This window comes from Pleuronectes platessa, chromosome 4, assembly GCF_947347685.1.
Source record: "Pleuronectes platessa chromosome 4, fPlePla1.1, whole genome shotgun sequence".
In the NCBI taxonomy this organism is placed as follows: Eukaryota; Metazoa; Chordata; class Actinopteri; order Pleuronectiformes; family Pleuronectidae; genus Pleuronectes; species Pleuronectes platessa.
This window is the reverse complement of record NC_070629.1, coordinates 6,627,777-6,648,068: the sequence shown is the minus strand read 5'-3', so window position 1 is coordinate 6,648,068 and position 20,292 is coordinate 6,627,777. Positions and strand designations below refer to the sequence as shown.

Below are 20,292 nucleotides of genomic sequence, written 5' to 3'. Positions count from 1 at the left end.
GAGCAAAGGGTTGACATCTCACCTAGCATCCCTATCAGCAGGCCGCAGGCAGCCTATTGGCACAGGAATAGAGTGGGAGAGAGAAGAAGAAAGCAGGTGAGCTGAGAGGCACTTGCCCCACTTGGAGGATGACAACAGCCTGCAATGTAGCCAACTGGGTCCCTGAGTTATCTCTCTGCACACGGGCATTAATAAGCCGCTTGACGATCGCTCTCCTTCCTCGGTCCTTTGTCCCTCCCAACCTGTGATGATTGTCGAGCCTGCAGGGCTGCTCCTATCATCGCCAGCCGCCTACCTCAAGTGGTTTATAAGAATCCCTCCACTGAGCAGCTAATGGGTGCAAGGTGTAAAAAGGCCCTGGCACTTTGCAGAGCTCCCACTGTGCATTGTTGTAAATCACAGAGCCATTACATGGGCGAGGAGTGCTTGGAAAATATGGGCATTGATAGTTACCCCTGCCTCGGCCCAGGCACTTCCTGCCTCGGCACACAGCGTTCTGTACATGCACATTGTCTAGCCCTCCAGCACCCTCCAGAACCCAGTCATTTTCCACAGTGTCTCACAGATGAGATCATTTTATGCACGGCCTCTCTCCGAGCTGCTTTGATTTTCTTTACAATTTCTAGGTTAGATACATGGGTGAAAAAGATCCTCATTCTATAACTAAATAATGGAATGGAAATGACTCAGTTGATGTATTTTTCTTTCCAAAAGGAAGCTGGGTAAACCTTTCTTGAATTAAAATGTGGTGTAGAGCTAGGGTTGCCAACCGTCCCGTGAAAAACGGAATCGTCCTGTATTTAGAAACAAAAGCACCCGTCCCGTATTGAGCTGAAAAGGGACGCACTATACTGTCCCGTATTACTGTGAGATTTAAAAAATGGTCAGTAAAATGCCAATGGAAAATTTATAACAGGGCTTGTTCCCAGGCAATGTCCTGCTCTGGGATCAGTGAGCTGACAACATATTCACACACGAGTACGATGATAAAGAATACGCTCATTCCATTGGTCGAGGAGGTACTGTTGCTCGCCGAGAAGAGAGTGGAAGATAAGTAAGTATAAGGAGAAGATAGTGGAAGACAGCAAAGCAGCATGGGTGACAGTGACACAGACGCCGACACTGCTGTACGGGGCGGTATAACTTCGAGCAGCAATACGACTCGTACTCAGATAAGCAGAAAAGGATGCAAAAATATATGCACTATTTCAGGATGGATGTTCTGCTTTCTATCTATTGTTTTATATTACTGTATACAGTTTTAAGTTAAGCAAGACAGGTTTCTGTTTAAGAAAGATTCTTATTTTATTCAGTTAATTTAGTTTATTATTAAAGTGAATTGCTGGATAATAATTTGTTTCCCATGTGTTCATGTCACTCAAAAATATGCATCTAATTCAATTCAGGGTCAAATAGTTAAAAAATCGTTTCACTCACAAAAAAAGGGGCTAAAAGAATTCCCCACGCCAGGAAGGGTGAAGGCAATCGGGTCGGCCGTGCCTGCCAATGAGGTGTCCGTTATTTATTTTTCAGGGAGTTGGCAACCCTATTTACAGCCCCATTGGAAAAGAAAACTTTAACCAATGTGAACCTACATGATACATTCAATTCCATTCACTTTCATTTTTTAAGTGCCAAATCATAATAAATATTATCTCAAGGCACATTACAAACTTGTTAAGTTAAGCAGATTGCTCGTCATGATTTATTATTTGTGTTGGGTTTATTTTGTTATTCACATTCAAGTATATATCATGTTATTAAATTAGTAATTTGCTGTCCATTTCATTTGGCGACTCACCTCTCGTAATTGTCTGTAGCTTTCTCGGAGGGGACATATATTATAACACAAGAAGTTACTCGCTCCTGGATAATTAGAGACTTCCTGTCTGAGCTTGAGAAAACACCTGCTGTGCATCGGCGTCTTGATGATTGTAGCAGCGGAAATGGTAGGACGGCAGCTGTACGGTGATTCCCGATCAAAGAGACGAATCCGATGAGATGACTGCATTAACACCCCTCGGCGAGCGGAAGGAGGTACGAAGCAGTTTTAATTCCTGTTGCTACAGGTAGTGCGAGGTGGGAGTCGCTTAGTCAAGGTGTTAGCTGTTCTTTGTTAATATTGGCGATAGATATTTTAATAGTTGAATTAGTCTTTTATCAGATGATTATATTGTACTTGTTGTTAGTATTCAATATGAATTCACATTTGTGCATTTCTTCCTAGTTCCACGGTGTTTCTACGGTGAAATGGTGAATTGTGTGATTAAAGAGCCGTGAAGCATCGGGACTCTCTGCGTCTTGCTCTGGCAGCCAGGGGCTGATACAGGTATCAAAGTAATTGACTGTACATCAATAGCTACACTGAAACTGGACCTACTGATAAATAATTCAGCACACTTTTATTGTTGCCAATTTATAAAAAAAAATTCAATTTCCAGATTGACAACCTATTTGAGTCCACTTATAGTGATTAACGGCAGAATCCAAGTTGCTAACCTGCATGGCAGTTGATTCAGCCTAAAGGTCAAACCTATTGAAACTGGCAACAGGCTTTTTATGGCTCCATGGTACTTTCAGTGACTCATCACCTGAAAAAATCATGAAACGAGACTAAAAACTAGTTCTGAAATTTAAATGAAAAGTAAAACCACATTGTTTTGAAGGCGGTTGATATCAATATAATGTTTGATTGATGTTCCCATATTCCCCAATGGCCAGTTTGTCTCCATGTTTGTATTAGTAGGAGTCTCCCAGTCAGAGCCTGGAGCTCCACCACAGCCTCTGTGTACTGTACAGATAACACTTCCTTCTGAACTGCAGTGAGGGGAACAGTCGTTTGTATGCGCATGTTTTACGAGTGTGCTGAACGGAGGCAAAGAATCAAGCTGGGGCTGATGGTGATTTGTGGCAGGCAGGATGGAGCCCTGAGGGGCTGATTGCTCCCCGGGCTAGCCCCTCGCATCGACTATGATGCCTGGGAGAACAGCAAAGGAAGACTGGAGATGGACCTGTCAATGACACCCAAAGGAATGTTCCTGTATCGGGCTGCTGCTGTGTGGCTGCCAATTATAGTCAAAGGGTGGGAAATCAGTAAACAATAGAACGCAGCCCAGAGACTTTGATATTCATGAAACTGAGCGTGACAACAGCGCTGGTTGATGTAGTATTTCAAACAGAGAAAGGTAAATATTAGGTTGCGATAGACGGGAGTTGTTCTTTGACTCTGAGAATGAGGCAGACGACAAATCCCAAAGCTACAGTGAGACAGACACAAAGCAGCCTTTTATTGTTGCAATGGAAATATGAAATACAAATGAACAACCACTTTGTTCTCAGACGTGAGGCATTAACTTCAGCTGTAGCTCTGTTATTCATGACTGTGAGGACCAAACTCTGGCCCAAATTTTTGAGTGAGTTGCATGACATATTTGTTTTTTATAGGTTCATTACTTATGTCATATATTTTGTTTATCAACCCTGAAAGTAGTGTAGGTTAGGACAAGTTTGTTGAATTTGCCTGATTGTTTATCTTAATCTGCCCCTTTTCTTTCTCCAATCAACATGCAACCCCAACAACAGACCCCCTAGAGAGGGTTGCATTCATGATTACTAGCTCAGACATACACACACATTTTGACAAGAGCCACAAAGAGACCTTGAGTTCGTGACATTTTTATTTATCAATTTTACTGTTGCCCTTTCTGTAAGTACATTATGACCTGGTAACAGATGTGCATTTTTCAAGTGAATAATTGGATGTAATATTTGAGAACTGGATATATTTATTTGAGGAGATATTTTCCCCTCATTCACACGACGAGCACATAAACAACTACAAATGCTTAAACGAGCATGCCGCTGAATGATAATGTGGTGCAGTAAATTTAGCTCCAAACTTGTTATTAGAGGAAGTAGTAAGAACCAAATGTAGAGGAACCAGTATATAGCTGCAACCGATGTTGTTGTTTCTGGACGTTACACAAAGCACCTGTGGGAATGCTTGAATTAGGCTCTATTTTACGTGAACAAACGAACACACAAAACAAAGAAATCTCAGTTTTAGTGACTAAAAAACGCTGTTGACGTCGGGATGCAACTTTAATTTACAGGAAAAGGTTTGTTTTGCATAATTATGATTTAAATTTCCCTCGTTGTTTTTGAGAGTAATTGGAATTTTTAAGTTTCAACTGTATTAGAAGTTGTGTTTAAAATTGTGTCTGTATCTCATGAGCGTGGGATGATTTTGAATGTTGACTTTTGTCCTTTTGGTTTGTTGCTAGATGTGCAGTATCCTTCAGAGGCTGACCATGTGACGAGCTCTCGCAGAATCACCGGTAGAGACTCAGCCTTCTCGTGTGTACAGTATAAGCTGTATATGACACTCTCGTAAAAAGCCCTGACAAAGGTTCTTTAGAGTGAGTTTGTGTGCGTGTGTGTGTTTGTGTGTAGCGAGAGAGCCAAGACTCTGCTTTCCAGTAAAAAAAAAAAAAATCCAGTGAAGAATTTGGTGGAAAGGTCAAGCAGATTGTCTGAACTGCAGAATCCATATGCCCTCCTATATAACGCCACAGGCCTGTTTCTAAAAGGAGGGATGTGTGATGTGTAAGCACTCGATGTATAAGTGGACAGGGGCTCGTGCATTTCAACATGCCATTTCTGTTTCATGTCACTGGGCTGAGTGTGGAGCAAATAAGCAGGATAAACAGAATACATCCTGCTGCTCCTGTCAAGACAGCCTAGCCCTCTGGATTTAACCTGGATGAATACAGCAGCATTAGTCATGAATACAGCAGTGTAACACACAATCGTGTCATCTCTGCAGTCCCAACACACCCATGCAGGGAAACTGAAAAACAAAGACCTGCTATTATCTTCCTTCAGCCGTGTAAGAGCTCTGCTTCTCAGGGGGCATTCGGTTAAGACAGTGAGGTATCACAACAATTTGAATTTTGTACATGAGAGCTTCTTTGCTCTGCTGAAATTAGCATTCAGCTAGAAGAACTGTGATGTCTGAAGACTCAGATTGACTGCTGAGGTGTAAATTATGTATGACTGGATTTCCTCAACATTTGTGGACGCTTAAGAAAATCCTTCACTTAAGTGATTTATCAGACTTTCTGCTGGCAGGGTCGATGCGTTCAACTTAGCAGAAATGAGGGACTTATCTTCACCAATGCGTAGCTGACGTTATACAGTTGAGTTAAAAGCAGTTTTCAAATGCCCGAAGGACATGAAGGCAACGCCACAGTGAGAAAAACAACACATTTACAGTCCAACTTAAAGTCCAACTTAAAATGGCAAGAATATTAAACAGTTTCTCCTCGCATTAATTATAACCTTTTGAGTTTGCCATTTATATAACACATACTTTTTTTTCATTTGGTCTAATACCCTACAACTTCTTTTCACTTATACTATATCAACATATTTTGCCCTACTATACACCAAAACCTTAAATCTAATACGGGAAATTGTGTATTTTGAGGTTTAAAAAAAATGAAAAAAATAAAAACCACAAATACGCTCAATGAAGCATTTTCTAAATTCAAAAAGGAAATGCCGATAGCAAATGTGAAGTCATAAAACATCAAGTAACATACAGCTATTTGAAATAGGTGTAGTCATAGAAACTGCTTTATTTCAATGCAACCTTTCTTCAGAGCAAAACCAGCAGTTTTGTTTTACAGTTTTCTTATGCAACAAAGAATAATTCAGTTTAATGTATTGCCTTCAACACCCCATCCTGAATACTTTTACTCTTGTATTTTTTGCACAGTATTTAAAACCATTCATTTCTCAGTTTTGATCTGATCACATTGACATGATTAGCCACTCCTGAGGGTTGAGAAATACACCATTGAGTCAAATGATCTCACATGAGTCAGCAGTGAGGACGTATGTGGCTAATCAGTTTCCTCAGCCCATTTGTGTGGACGAATCTAGAACCTATTTGTATGCACATGCGTTCTTGTGCTCATGCATGCAGGATGAATACACATGCATGTGGTGGACCTTGATGGATGGTTTCCCTGGGAAGGGGTGATGGCACAATAATTACACTGTCAGCTGGAGTTGACCTATTGATAGCAGCCATGTCTACACACAGGAATGCTCATATTAACAAGCACTCTTTCTTGTACACAATGTTAAATGGATACCTCACATGAAAAAGGGGAAATTGAAAATAGCTAAAACTGAAGTGAGATTTTCAAAATCAATACACATGACCCACGGTTAATGTGACTCAATGAATCTTCTCGTGATGTATCTGAATTATCTTGACCTCATTAATGATTTCAAAACTGTGAAACAACAAATTCTTGAAGTGAGCAGTGGAGTCAGTGTATCTGTGATATTGTCCTTATTTAAAAATCCGCTTTTACCCTTCCTTCAAGCTCAAGCACATTGTGTACTTGAAAAGGCTTGTCATATATAGTATATAATATTATAATTCTTAGTAACACACTAGATTGTGTTTCCTTTTTGAAACTACTGACAGTGCAGGGGCACTTCAGGGTCCAATCAGACTTCAGCCTTGGCCAGTGCCCCCTTGGCGTACCGTTGAATCTCTCCCTGATTCCCATATTTAAGACATAAATCAGTGTGCATGGAAAATTACCAGCTTACTTTGCCTCCAGCTAAACATTGCTTGGGAAATTATATCTAAATCTGTGCAAAATGGAAATGAAACTTGGCAGTGACCAGGATATAAGTTGTTTAGAGCTCTGACTCAGAGAGCAAAAGCAACCAGCTCTGTTGGCTTCTTCATGAATGTACTTTGAGGAGTGGATTTTGTTCAAATGTCGGCCAGTTCCAAATCCATCTTATAATTGTGGTCCTTTGAGAAAATGCCCTTTTTGAGCGGAAGTGGATGTTATACAAGAGGTAAAAGAAAAGTAGCGACACTGACTGTGCCACTACATAAAGCTCGCCCAATACATCACTGAATGAAGCAGGTATGAACATAAGAACCATCAGTTCAAATAGTGCCTTGGGAAAAACACATAACTCTATCTCCATTATGGATAAGCACAGGGTATATAAAGAAACAATGTGTAGGGAGAGGGAAAAAAGTTGGTTCAGTGTTTGCCTCCACTTTAGAAATACATAATATTAAATCAAGAGCGTACTTTAAAGGCAAACACAACTAGAGTGCAGTGTAAGTTTGAATAATGCAGTGGTTAAAAAAGGGCTACTGTAATGTCTAAACTGAAAATGCAAAATGAGTGCATCAAAGGGGGCATAACAAGGGTCAACAATTTCCTCATCCGGTGAGATCAAAGCTGAAATGACTTTAAGAACAGAGAATACAGATCCAGCTCGGGCAGCTACATCTCTGCTAATGCTATTCTAAAAACATTTACAGTCCTCTCTTTCTGCTCTTAATACAGTTCCATCTAACCACAGGGTTTGACTCAGACATGGACTTCTTCCTTCTTTTGTTGAGCTGTGATGTTTAGCTCACTATGGTCCGGGGACCCGGGGTGAAATTGGGTTCATTAAATGCAGCTGGATAAACAATATTATATTTTTTACATGTATTGATTTGTTGTCCTTCTTGAAACATATGAAGTGAGCCACAAGAATCTGGAGTGAGTTGATATCGCAATGTCAATTGTTTTTGGTCATGTGCATTATGAAAAATTCTTCCATCCATCACATATACCACTTATCCTTCAGGGTCACGGGAGGGCTTCTGGAGCCAATCCCGGCTGACATTGGGCGAGAGCCAGGTCAGATCACCAGTGTATCACTGGGCCAACATACAGACACAACCACTCAGACTCACATTCACTCCTGCAGTCAATTTAGAGTCTCCAATTAACTTAAAGGTTCAGTGTGTAGAATTTAGTGAGATCTAGTGGTGAAGTTTCATGTTGAAGCTGAACACCCCTTACCTCACACCTACTTCCAAACACGAAAGAGAACCTTAGGAGGAGCCTTCAGTTGTCATATAAACTCAAAAAGTGTTTAGTTTGTCCAGTTTGAGCTACCGTAAAAAACATGGTGTCCGAAAAGAAGACCCACTCCAGATGTAAATATAAAGTATTTTAAATATCATTTAAAGATTAAAGAACCGTACCACCCCATTAAGGCAAATGTCAATGAGATTTTCCACTTGTGTGCTGACTATTCAGTCATGAGTGAAGGTTGCCCTCCCTCTTAGAAACCAAAAAGACAACAACATTGACTTCATGTGCTTAAAAACACTAGAGACTAGTCCTGGTGAGGTGCTCATAGGTCAAAACCATGCAAAAGGTCAACACTTGAAAATAACGACGTAGATCGATTATTAAGTGGTGGCCATCAGCTGTTTACATAATCTGGTCAATAGGTCGGAAAGAGAGGTGAATAGAGATAGAGTGTGAGCAGCTCCCCTCAACTGGAGGTCAAACGGGTTCCCTCTTATTTCGCTCACACTTAACACGGACCAGTCACGTAAGCCAGCGGCTCTCGGCCTCTTTGGTGCTTTTAAAGCTGAGCTCCCTCTTAGAAAGCCGTTTGACTATTTTTGTCTTATCTAGACGGGCTCAAAGCCAAAAGCCCAGATGCTCCTTTGGGTTTTGACTCCTTCACTTAAGGCAAGAGCATGGAAGAACAGAACTGAAAGAGTGAGGGGGGGGGGGACGACAAAGGACAGAATGATTCCATAGGCCAAAACAAACTAGTAAATCTTAAAGCAGACTCCATTAGGTTAGAGTCTCTAACTCTGGACACCAGCCGCAAATCAGAGGGTTTAAGCATTGGGCTGTTGTACTCGTGTCGACGGGTCGTTAGCAGATCGATCACACTTCTCATTAGCACACCTTTCACGAACGGGTCATTTGTACCCTTCCCGAGTCAAAATTAAATTTCTTCCCAGGCAATAGTTCATCTTAGCATAGAAGGGTCAGGTAGAAATGTAGCTCAAGGACTTTGCTCCTGTTATGGTGCATCAGTATGACTATGTTCATATCAAGGTGACATAATAAGACCTACACACACACATACACACAGAGAGACACACAGACAGAAAAACACACACAAACACACACACACACACACACACACACACACACACACACACACACACACACACACACACACACACACACACACACACACACACACACACATACAAATCCTATCCTAACATCTCCTGGGGAGCCATGCCAACCACAAATGGATAACACATCAATACCAGAACCTGTTCTATCAAACAGAGGTTAAATGCCCAAAACATGTTAAAGAATCATTACTACATACATATATTGTAACTACATTGAAAAAAATAATCAGATTAATTAATGCAGTTGTTCAGTGTTTACATGTCAGTGTTCATTTGTAGTGGTTCACACATGAAATTCCTACACATACCCAACTCTGTGAACATGCTAACATTCCCCAATCTGCTTTTTCATAATGCATTCCAGAAAATAAAAAGACAACAATACAACAACAAAATGCAACGAGTCCAGCTTGAAAGATCATTTCGGTGGCTTGTCTCCAGCCTATGATATAGGAGCATCTCTTTAAATAAAACAGAGAGTGTACCAAAACGAGAATGTTGCTAAAACTAGTCAGGTGATAGTTCAATGTAGGTTTATCACTATGAGCCACCACTTTCAATCCATACAGTTATTTGATCAATTGCCAATATGAAATCTTAATAAGTGCAGCTCAAACTTAGCTTAACTTAAAGCATCAGACAGTTCATATACGCTTTACAACAGACCGTCTTCCACATAGAGATCACATCAATGCCTGTTTCACTTTTTCAAGCAATGCTTTTGTTATAAATCCCATAAATCCCACAGCAAGTGTATTGCTTCCAGTTTCCCCCCCTTTCTATCAGCTTAAATAGTCTCTAAATGCCTCTGTGTTGCTCTTTTTTCAGTCCTTTAGTGACAAAGGACACCTTGCACATAAAACATTATCTCAGCCCCTCTCTGTAGGTTTGTAAAGCAGGAAAGCCTTTCTTCTTTCCGTGTAAACTGGCATTAAAAAAATTACCTAAATGGATCTGAAGACCTGCTCTGGGCAATGTTAATGGAATCAGGCTCTTTGGGGTGGAGGTTGGGGCTTTTCCCCCGATGTGACCCAGATTTGATAGTGAACAGCAAAAAACACATGGAATCTGATCTTTTCAAATCAGATTTTTCCACTTCCACTTGTGGTTCTGAATCAGATCTTTTGATATGCTACCTCAGTAGGCTTGCAGTGTGAACATAATGCAAGTGGCTTTGACAAGTTGGTGCAGGCATCCGTGACTGCGGCACGTGGCTGTTAAACGGCATGTCACTTCTCCTGATGTCTGCATGCCTGTGAACGTGTGCAGCCAGAAACTGGCCAACAGGAGGGATTAATTCCAGGACATGCACCATGTAAATCCAAGCGATTCACAGCTACTGCCCAGGGCCCACGCAAAACCCTATACAAGCTTTACAGTCCAGACAGCTTCAGGTCAAGTTATCAGTAAGGAATAAAGATGAAGCTCAGTTTGGTTTGAGAAGGAAAACAAATTCTTGGCAAAACACTTTACACTTGAGAATCATTTAAAATGTCAGTAGCTGACAAAGGGCTCCAGTTTATATTTGCCTCTCTCTGCTGGTCGCGGCAACAAGAAGCAACACTTTAAGATGTTAAATTATCTATTGTTATAATAACATTTATCTTATAGAAATATGAACAGTATGAAAGCCAGTCTTTGCATGTGCATTTTGGGTCTACACAATGCCTCAGTACGACACTTCACGTCATTACACACAAGGTGAGAAAATGCACTTTTCCATCAATCAGCCCACACACCCATAGAGCCAGAGGAGGGCGGGCGAACATGTGGTCTACTAGGCATCCGCTATTTGCCAATAACTACTGTAGATAATCCTACTTACAACAAATAATGGCAGATACTCCATTAAACCGAAACATGTCATTTTTACATTACTGTTATACAGATTAAACAAATAATTGTGAGGTTAAAGCTAGGGTTCCGGTCAAAAACGGATCAAAAAGCTATGGCCCCAAAACACAAACATGAACTGATTGACAGCTGCTAAAAGCTGGTAACAGTGAGAGCTCGGGGCAGAGTATGAGCAGGCAGGCAGGTCAGTTAGTGACAGACAGGTACTGAAGCCAATTATTTTATTTTTCATTCACTAATTGTTTATTGACAGCTCTCGACCTGTAAAGAGAATTTCAACAAAGGAAAAAACACTACAAGAAAGCAAAAAAGTGTTTCGAAAAATGTTGAACTATTCCCAGGATGGTGGGAATCAGTTGCTATGTATAAGGCCTATATTGGTTACCATGACTATAAATAAATATAATGAAGATCAGCCTCGCAATTACTGTGTTTTATAAATGAAAATATATTTTATAATATGTATATGATGTAAGGGTAGGGTGAACACTGCACAGAGGGTAACAAGAAACACCAAGTGACCAATGTTCACTTCAGTCCTATTTGTTTGCTTAATGGTACATGAATTCTCAAAAGCTTGGTCTGGTATTCATTTAAGATGCCTGTTGTGACAACCTGGCTGTGCGCAGGTTTTTCAAATGAGCTTTTGCTTTATAGCTTGTTTGGAGACAGACATAGGAGAGTGAGCTCCAGCAGCAGGCCGCCTCTTTGTATTTTTAAAAGCTTGTCGATTCTCAGTTTGAGATTGCTTCCTGTCTGCCACACAGCCACAAGTTAGCTCCTCTGAGCAGGGAAGCAGCTCAGTGCAAGAATCCTGGACTGAACGTAACGCCCTCAGCAAAGCCTCCTGGAATTTCTGTCTCAGCAACACAGCTTGCTACAATGCTCACATAATTTATGCATGAAATATGAAATGCACTGCATCTGAAGTGCAAAGGTGCAGAGGAAGCAGGGGGATTTGGAGGTGAAAGCTGGGAAAACAGTAATTTTGTGCCAACAATGAGGTGTAGAATTCAGCATTTAGCTCTACAGCATTAAAAGTTAAAAGTGGAAGTTAACTGTGCTGCTGCTGCAGTGAACAGTGGTGTGATCCACTCACTTGTTTTGGTGCTTTGAGCCCTGCAGGTGTGCATGGTACTGTGCCACCGAGTTCAGTGTGACGCTGCACACTTCACAGGTGTAGCTCCGCTTCAGACCTGGCATCAAACAAAAACACAAAATGAATCAGTCAAGGAAATAAACACACCTGACAAACACATCTTCGAGTACACTGGAGTGAGGACTGTAGATTATAATTATTCATTTTGACCTGATTATGCAAGAGAATAGAAAATACAGTGTAAACAATCCATCGAAACTGAGACAGCCTACACGAAGAACACATTCATGCAGATACATGTGAGCACTGTGCTGTGGGTGAGCTTTCCTGTGTGTTTTTGAGATTGCTTTGCTGATACAGGCTGCTGGTGATGGAGGGGCAAAAATCATTTAGAACTGTGCAGTCAATGACATTTCATGCATTTCAAATCACACAGGTAATACATTTCACAGCTGAAGCGGACAGCTGGCACTTGAGGCCTTAGCTTTTTCAGATAAAATAGTAATACAATTTAATCTGGCTCAGCTTCTTCTGAAACACAGCATCACCCAGCATCACGTTGTGCCGGCCAATTAAAAAGCACATTCCTGTAGAGTATTTTACGAGGGGAATGCTGTGATTCTGCAATTTACCCAGTGACAGCTAAGATGCTGTGTTACAGTATAACAGACTGCTGAGCAGGGGTTTTTGCTATATGATAACAATTAATTCATGGATATTATATACATTATATTTATATATATTATAAAGTTTTATAGATTCTGTTGCACAATGACAATTAAGGTACTTTATTTGATACAAACTGGTAAGGCTTTTCTGAATCATATTTCATTGACACTGTAAAGGCTCGGCACCCAGGGGTGGACCTAGAGTTTGGGCCAGTTAGGCACTAGCATTACTGAAAATATCTAGCTGTAGTTTCAGGACCATGGAGAGCTAATTTTGCTGGGTGTTGTGTGATATCAATATGTTCAACATAAAGAAGGAAAAACCCTGAAATATCAATTAGTTCAACTGATCATTGATGAGCGTTTCCAAGCTTGTTTGTTTACCTTTAATTGAGCTGTTAAACATAGTGGGAAAAGTATATATGTAGGAAATGATTTTGGAAGAAGGAACAAAACACACCAGCCAATCTCAGCAGGAGCAATGATGTCGCTGATGCTGCAATTGAGCTAGCCGAAGTCCAGTTAGCTCCACCAGCTGTGGCAGAAGACATTTCTCTGGGAGCAGCCCCTTCACAACATTATGGTCAGAATAAGAATAGGTCAACACAGCCTTCACTAGTTCAGGTCTCTTTTCTTGCATTCAGGAACAGTAGCCTTATGTTGCTCTTAATGAGCCTTTCCAGGTTTTTCCATGTTGACCCAATTATTTTCATTTAAAAAAAAAAATAAAAGAAGCCATCTTGTAATTTATAACAGCCTCTCATTCACTTCAACCAGCCCTGACACTGTGGTATGTGAAGCAGCCTGCACGGACAACAAAGCTCTACTTTTTCTAAATAAAAAGGTTTTTATGTTTGAATATCCATGAAATCACATCCGTCCACCAGTGCCCGCAGGTAGATTTTTCCACTGTGATGCAAGGATACTCTATATACTATAAAGGGGTATGCTGTCACAAAATAAATCCATAAGATCTGTGATTTGATGTCATACAGGCAAGAGGAAAATCACAAAGCCGGGAGAGAGGACTCAGCTGAGGCCGTACACAGACCCTGAGACCTTGAGTATTTGCCATCAAGAGAATTGAATAAGTCGCCTATGCATAAACAACGTCCTCAGACTAAGTAATGATAATGGCTGCACTGAGTCTGCGCCCTGTTGCTGCAAATTATGAGCAACCTGCATAATCGCTGTCATGTTGTACTAATCTTATTGTTGTATGAAAAATGGTTGCCTTGATTGCCCGGCTCTCACAATCGAGTTTAACCGCTCCGTAAATATCCCTCGGAGCAAAAGGCCAAGAGAATATAAATGTCACCCTGCGCTCATTGAATCACATTTCCATATCCTCCTCAATCTAACCCCCCCCCCCCCCCCCCCCTCCCGCCGCAATCATCAATTCCAAATCTACACAGCACAAAAAGAGCGGCTGAAAGCCAAGCTATAAAATCATTTCAGTGTAAATGCAGGTGCAACTTGAAAATTGACCATTCGCTAAAAACTTGCCTCCTAGAGGTCGACGTCAGCTGATTGCTTCTAACATTTTGATAGGAGCCAATGTTCCCCACAGCGGAGGGTAGTAAAAATCTCTCCGTTTCACTTTCCCCCAGATAAACTGTACAATAACCACTCTGTCAGTCGCCACCAGGACTGAGATTTCAATTTTGCACGGCCGTCCCCAGACGCAGTCATGAGCTGACATTTGAGTTCTGCAGCGGGCAGCGAGGGTCTCCTCTGCAGTGGCCCTTTGACAGCTTGCTTCTCAAACACTTTTTGAAAGGGTGAAAGATTATGCAGCAGCCCCTGGTATCCATCACTGACAAGCCACCTGCGGCTCTTCCCTCCCGGCGCTGCCCTGCATGAGCGATGAAGCCCCGGGAGCCTTCGGGCCCCTGCAGTGTTTCCGCTCCATCACATTTACTTCCTACTTTCTGAGGCGTCGCGTGTGACTCGAGGGAAAGCTCGTTTGTTTTGGTTAACTTGCCCCTTAGCTGCGAAAAAGGGAGGAAGCTCAGGAGAGGATGTGGAGTAAGAGAAATATTCTCTGCAGTCTCATTTATTTGGCCTAAGTTGGAATGTCATTACTGTAAAAATCACAGGAACAGGCTGTGGAGCTGCTGCATGTGAAGAAAAAATGATCTGAGAAACACAGAGTAAGAAAGAAGCCAGTGGGTAAACAACTGAAATGAAACAGTCCAAGAGGAAGGCGTTTGGGATGCTGCTCATCTCTGATTTTCAAGTTCAAACTCGGGGCCGGGTTAGGGGAGGCCAAGGTTTAGGACTCCTGGTGTTTCATGCTTCCAGCCCGCTGGTTATGAAATGTAAATGATCCTTGACTCATGATGTCTTCTCTTCTTCCCTCAGGGGAATTTGGTCTGACTGAGAGGAAGACAACAAAGAGGAGGCAGGGCTCTCTCTCTCTCTGTTTGGTTTAGTTCTGATGTTGTCTCATAGGTTAGAGGAGAGGCATCACATCCTTTGATCCTTCCTGGTTGAGTCTGTTTTGTCCAGTCAATCAGAGTATTTCTGGGCGTAAACAACTGCATGAACACCGCCAGCCAACAGCTCGCTTGTCAAGTTGAATTTTGAGACTTTAGAGGTTTGGACAGTGGCTGAAGCTCAACTCCTTTGATCGGTCATGTTGATCACCCCAGTCCCCAGCCTATTTTGGACCTAACCCCCTTCTTGGCAGCGGATTCAGCCATTTCTATAAAGACCATTACACATGTGAATAGTGCATAAACAACCTGTAAGATAAGCTGTTTGTGCTTTTTGCTACAGAAAACTGAATTGGAAGTGCAGGCTGGAGACTGGAGGGTTTAAATTATGTTCTGTGCACTTGCAGAGTGAAAATGCTCCTTGCAAGTATGTTTTGCTTGCAGATACTGTTCTGTGCACTCATTTTGTATGTATTTGCTACAACTACTTGACTCATTTGTTTATGTTGGTTGTCTTAGGGGAGAACCTTTTTAGGAGACATAACACATTGTTTAATTGTTTTGGCTTGTCAGAGCAACAAGGGCTTGATTTATAAAAACAATGTGGCTAAAATCAGTTTTAGTTTAGATTGCCATTCTAATCTGCCCGCATTCAGCACCTGATTTACTAAGACTCATAAGCTCTTTAGGCCTATACACCATCAGTTTGCGGTCTGGACCTGGTGCTGAACCCTTGTGAGTGAAGTTGAGCCCATAATCCCTGATCAAAGGGGGGATTTGTATGAGATCACTAAAGCTAAGACAGGAATCGAAAACGTCATGATCAGGAATACAGAGCATTTTCTTTTGCCTTGAAATACACAACTGCTTCTCAAAATATTGGACACAAATTGTTATATTATCAGAGGTTATAATGGTATCATGGAAAACCAAATCAAAGATGTAGAAGCTGCAACAGTAAAATCAATACAGGCTGATAGCACTTACTTCTGCTGGATCCAACTCCTCTGAAGCTACAGAAGCTTAATCTACAGCTACATGTTTCCAGAGAACATGAACTCAGGAGTAGCATTGGAGGCTTCTCAAACTAATATGGATGTTTTATTTTTATTTTGTCACACTTCAATTTTCAGAAAAAGTAATAAATAGTGTGAGGAAATGAAATACGATGTATCATACAATGCATTTTTATGGTTTGTGTCTCAAATGCACACAGACACGTATCATCCAGACACATATGCTGCTTTTAGAGATGCACTGAACTGCAGGTAACATCTGGACATTCTCCAGAGGAGTTGTATTTCAAAATCGTTTTGAGTCACATGCTGCAGACTTTCTCTGGAGTTTCTATACAGCCAGCCGCAAGTCAGATGGTGTGTTGAGAATGTTTCTAACATGGGACAGACACAAAACGTTTTGGGGGAAAAGACAAAACAAAACAAACATCTCAGGATGAAAAAGTGGTGCCATGCACGTACAAGACCCAGAGAAAGATGTCAAGAAGGCTTTTGATGACAAGGGCAGAGCCGGATGTGCTGTAAACAAAAACATGTGATCTCTGCAGAATGAATATATTACATCCTGTTCCTTCCTGATGCACCAACACTCACCTAAAGAGACATCTGATAAGATAATTTCCTGCTGCTTTGCTTGTGTGAGTAGGGTAAACTCCGGAGACTGCAATTTCGCAAACAAGGTCTGGATTTCATGTCTGAAAATTATTATACTGAATAGTCTGACAGAGCGACACACATCCCTACACGGGACAAAACAATTTCCACCTTGAATATGGATGTGCCACATACTCATACCTGGTGTTAGGACATGAATAATCTCCAGTCGAGTGTCAACAATCTAATCAAACGGGGCGGAGGAAAATTCATCTGGTAGAGCTGCCGCCCCAATGAGGCAGCTCTACCCGTGTTTAAATCCTAGACTCTGTCCTAAAGGTCAAAGCCCCAAAAATGCATACTTAAAAAGACTTGAATCAAACCTGGTAACTGCTGGTCTATATTTGCCCCCTTCATGTGTGCGTTGGCTCACCAGTACACCAGATTGGGATGGTGTTGAGGTTGAGTTATTCCATTTGCCCCCTGTAGTAAATCTCTAGTTGTCTCTCAGCTAATTGAGACCTATTGCCTGAGCCGCTGGGAGGGAACATGGTGGCAGCATGACTGATCAGCAGCCTGGTCCTCTGTGTGGCCTGTTTATGTGCAGGGAAAGGTGGTGCAGGTCCAGGGTTCACGCTAAATTAACCAGCAGCCATCTGCCCCACTCAGCTGGTGCAAGTTAGCTCATTCCCTCTCTGATGCATATGCATACGCTGAAAGAGCATATGCTGAATCTGAGATAAATTATTGTTGCAACTGCCGGACATACCATAATGGATTACTTTGTAAAATGGCCCCTCCAGAATTAAATCTTTACTCTAAAGTTTTTAAAAAGTGGAAAACATTGTAAATGTGCAGTTAGTAGATGGCTGGCTTCCTGCTCATCCAATCTAGTGTCTCAATTAAAGCAGTTAGTGGGCACAGGGACAGGCTTTGGCCTTTGTTTCCTCCGGAAGAGGACCCTGATCAGTTCACTGTAATTTACCCGCCCCTGACCCTGTTATTAAGGCAATAATAGTAATAATATCTATTTCAGGGTCAGGGGGAGTAGTGGAATTACCACACAGGCAACGAAGGAGCAACAGCTTGAGAACTTCTACTGCAAGGCTCTGCAGAAAGAAGAACAGCACAAGAGCAGGAAGTGAGGAAGAGGAGATCAATGTGCTAAAATCACATCTGCCAGAGCTGCATCTTTTATAAACGGCTGTGATGGTGTCCGGAACAGACAATTATTCTTTCCGGGTGTTTGACAGGATTGAATGGAGTGTAAATTTTGTTTTTGGGAGTGAGAACCGACAGCATCAAACAGCCCTGTGTCCTTGTTTGACAGTTACATGAGGATGGTGACCGGAGTAATGAGGAAGAAGCACCTGACTGCCGCTGGATCTAAGAGAACGTGACTTCAGACAGCCTCTTATGATTCCTCTTTTCTCTCTTGGCTTCAAGATATCAGAGAGGGTCACTCAGCCAAGTTGAGAAATGTCTCCAATGCACATGCACGCTACTGAACCACATCACTTTGAATTTGTCTCTGTTGCCACAGTTTAAACTACGTTGCGTTGTGATCTTAGCAAATTCAATAGTGCCAGCGCAACAAGGCTGGACACAACCGGTTCCAAACATAGTGATGCATCTATGGTGTCTGGATAAAAGCATGATTTTTATCTTTGCACACAATCGACATACACTTTTTGTACATGCTGATATTACAGGATTTAGTTTCTCTCTGTAGCTTCAATGCCACAAAAGCCAACATTTATTTTAAAAACTGTGTCAGTGTCATTTTAGCAGCCTTCATCATATATCTCATTTACACCACAATTAGCAGGTATACGCAAGTTTTTTAACTGTGGGTAAAACATCTCCAGAAGGTGAGTAACTCATCTCCTATTGCCAGAAGAGGGGTTTGCTTTTCTCGTGCGTCATTGTTCGACTTCAAAATACAGCAAACAATGAGGATCTCTCACTGTCATGTCAGATTAGCACCTTCACCTACAGGTGTCATGTTCCATCGTTGCCGATCAGAACAGGAGCCGATAAAAACATGGGCCTACTTCAGGGTCATTTGATCGGGGATCGAATGCTGATTGTTTCCATCTTAGAGAGAGCAGGATTGGTGTTGTTGGAATTTTTTGACCAGTGGAAATTAAGAGTTAAACCATTACCAGTAAAACTTCAATGACCAGTCAAAGAAAATGAATGAACATATTAGAAATATTAACAACACCAATGTCTAAAAAGGTAAAGAGGTCAAAGACAGGGAATATGTGACACAGAAACCTGCTGTCCCACATAGCCCTGAAGTCATAATGTTCTTCTCATTGTCCTGAATGTAACTGGTGAGAGCCACCTATCCAGGTAACTGATTAAAATGAAAATGCCCTTGTACCAGGGAACTCCTCACTCAACCCTCCATCGGCATAGATGTGAATAGATACTGATTGAATGTACATTTTTCTGTGAACTATCCCTTTGATACCCAGTTGTTGCTAGCGAGATGCTAACAAGCTGTGTCTCTTTAAAGATACTGACGTATTTTATGAACGGTTAATGAGCTGAGTAGTTCTTCACATTTCGGATTCTTATGCTGAAAATGGAGCAAACTCTAAATTTCCATCTGCTCTCGCAAATGACCAAAGAAAAGGAGTTACAACTCTGTCTTGTATTTACTTGTGTTACAAAAAGAGCTTCTGACACTGAGCGTCTTTGTTTTAAAAAATGGTTTACAGAAATATTAAAGGGTTTAGATTTGGGAGAGGGTGTTTCAGTCTCGCTGGCTCCTGTAATAAACAACATGACAAACTTGTGTTTCTTCTTGAGAGACATGTACTACAAGTTCCTTGGTGCATTTGACAGGTTCTGATCATTGATTCAAATCCTGCCACATGTTGAGAAAACTGAAAACACTTTCTGCAGCTGAAACCATTTCACTTTTAAAGTGTGTCAAGTTTTGTAAGCAGCTAAAGCAAGATGAGATGTGAAACAACCGAGCACTTTGAAATTCTCTGAGCCTTTTGGGGCCACTACTCAAACCAAGGCAGGTGGCCGCTTAGGTAGGTGCTGCAGCTGGTGGGAGACAGACACAGAGATTTAGCACTTTTGCTCTCGAAATGCTTTCAGCATGACTCTTTCTCTCTCTTGTGAAGAGCTTTCTCTCTGCTCTTGGGAGGAGCTGCATCACCAGAAGAGGCACTTTGTGAACGGTGTTGCTCGGTCTGAAATCATTTTCAGGGTCGTTTTAAACAAGAGACGCAGCAGATGCAGAACACACGTGAACTATAATGGACTATTGCTTTGAAAGCCATGGTAATGGCTGGGAGGGAGAACCCTGCCTTTGGCACAGCATAGACTCAAAGTGACTTTTGATTTCTAGTATTTTGAGTAATTTTCACAGATTTTCCAGCACCAGAAAGAATTTTTTTTCCTGACCACTATTGAATTAAATATATATGGCTATACACAACATTGGACCGGTCTCACACATAATTGCGTGACACCGAAGTCACTAAATTCCCACTCATTACCATACATGTTACACTTCTTTGGAATTCATGGTAAAGAAACCTTATTT

At 41.5% G+C, this 20,292-nt stretch overlaps 1 protein-coding gene across 1 annotated transcript in view; it reads right to left on the bottom strand.

Moving 5' to 3' along the window:
* zmat4a (zinc finger, matrin-type 4a) overlaps positions 1 to 20,292 on the bottom strand; it is a 153,451-nt gene that overhangs the window by 14,626 nt on the left and 118,533 nt on the right. Inside the window, exon 6 of the mRNA XM_053421814.1 lies at positions 12,006 to 12,102. Coding sequence (XP_053277789.1) covers positions 12,006 to 12,102 — 97 coding nt within the window. The remainder of the gene's footprint in view (positions 1 to 12,005; positions 12,103 to 20,292) is intronic.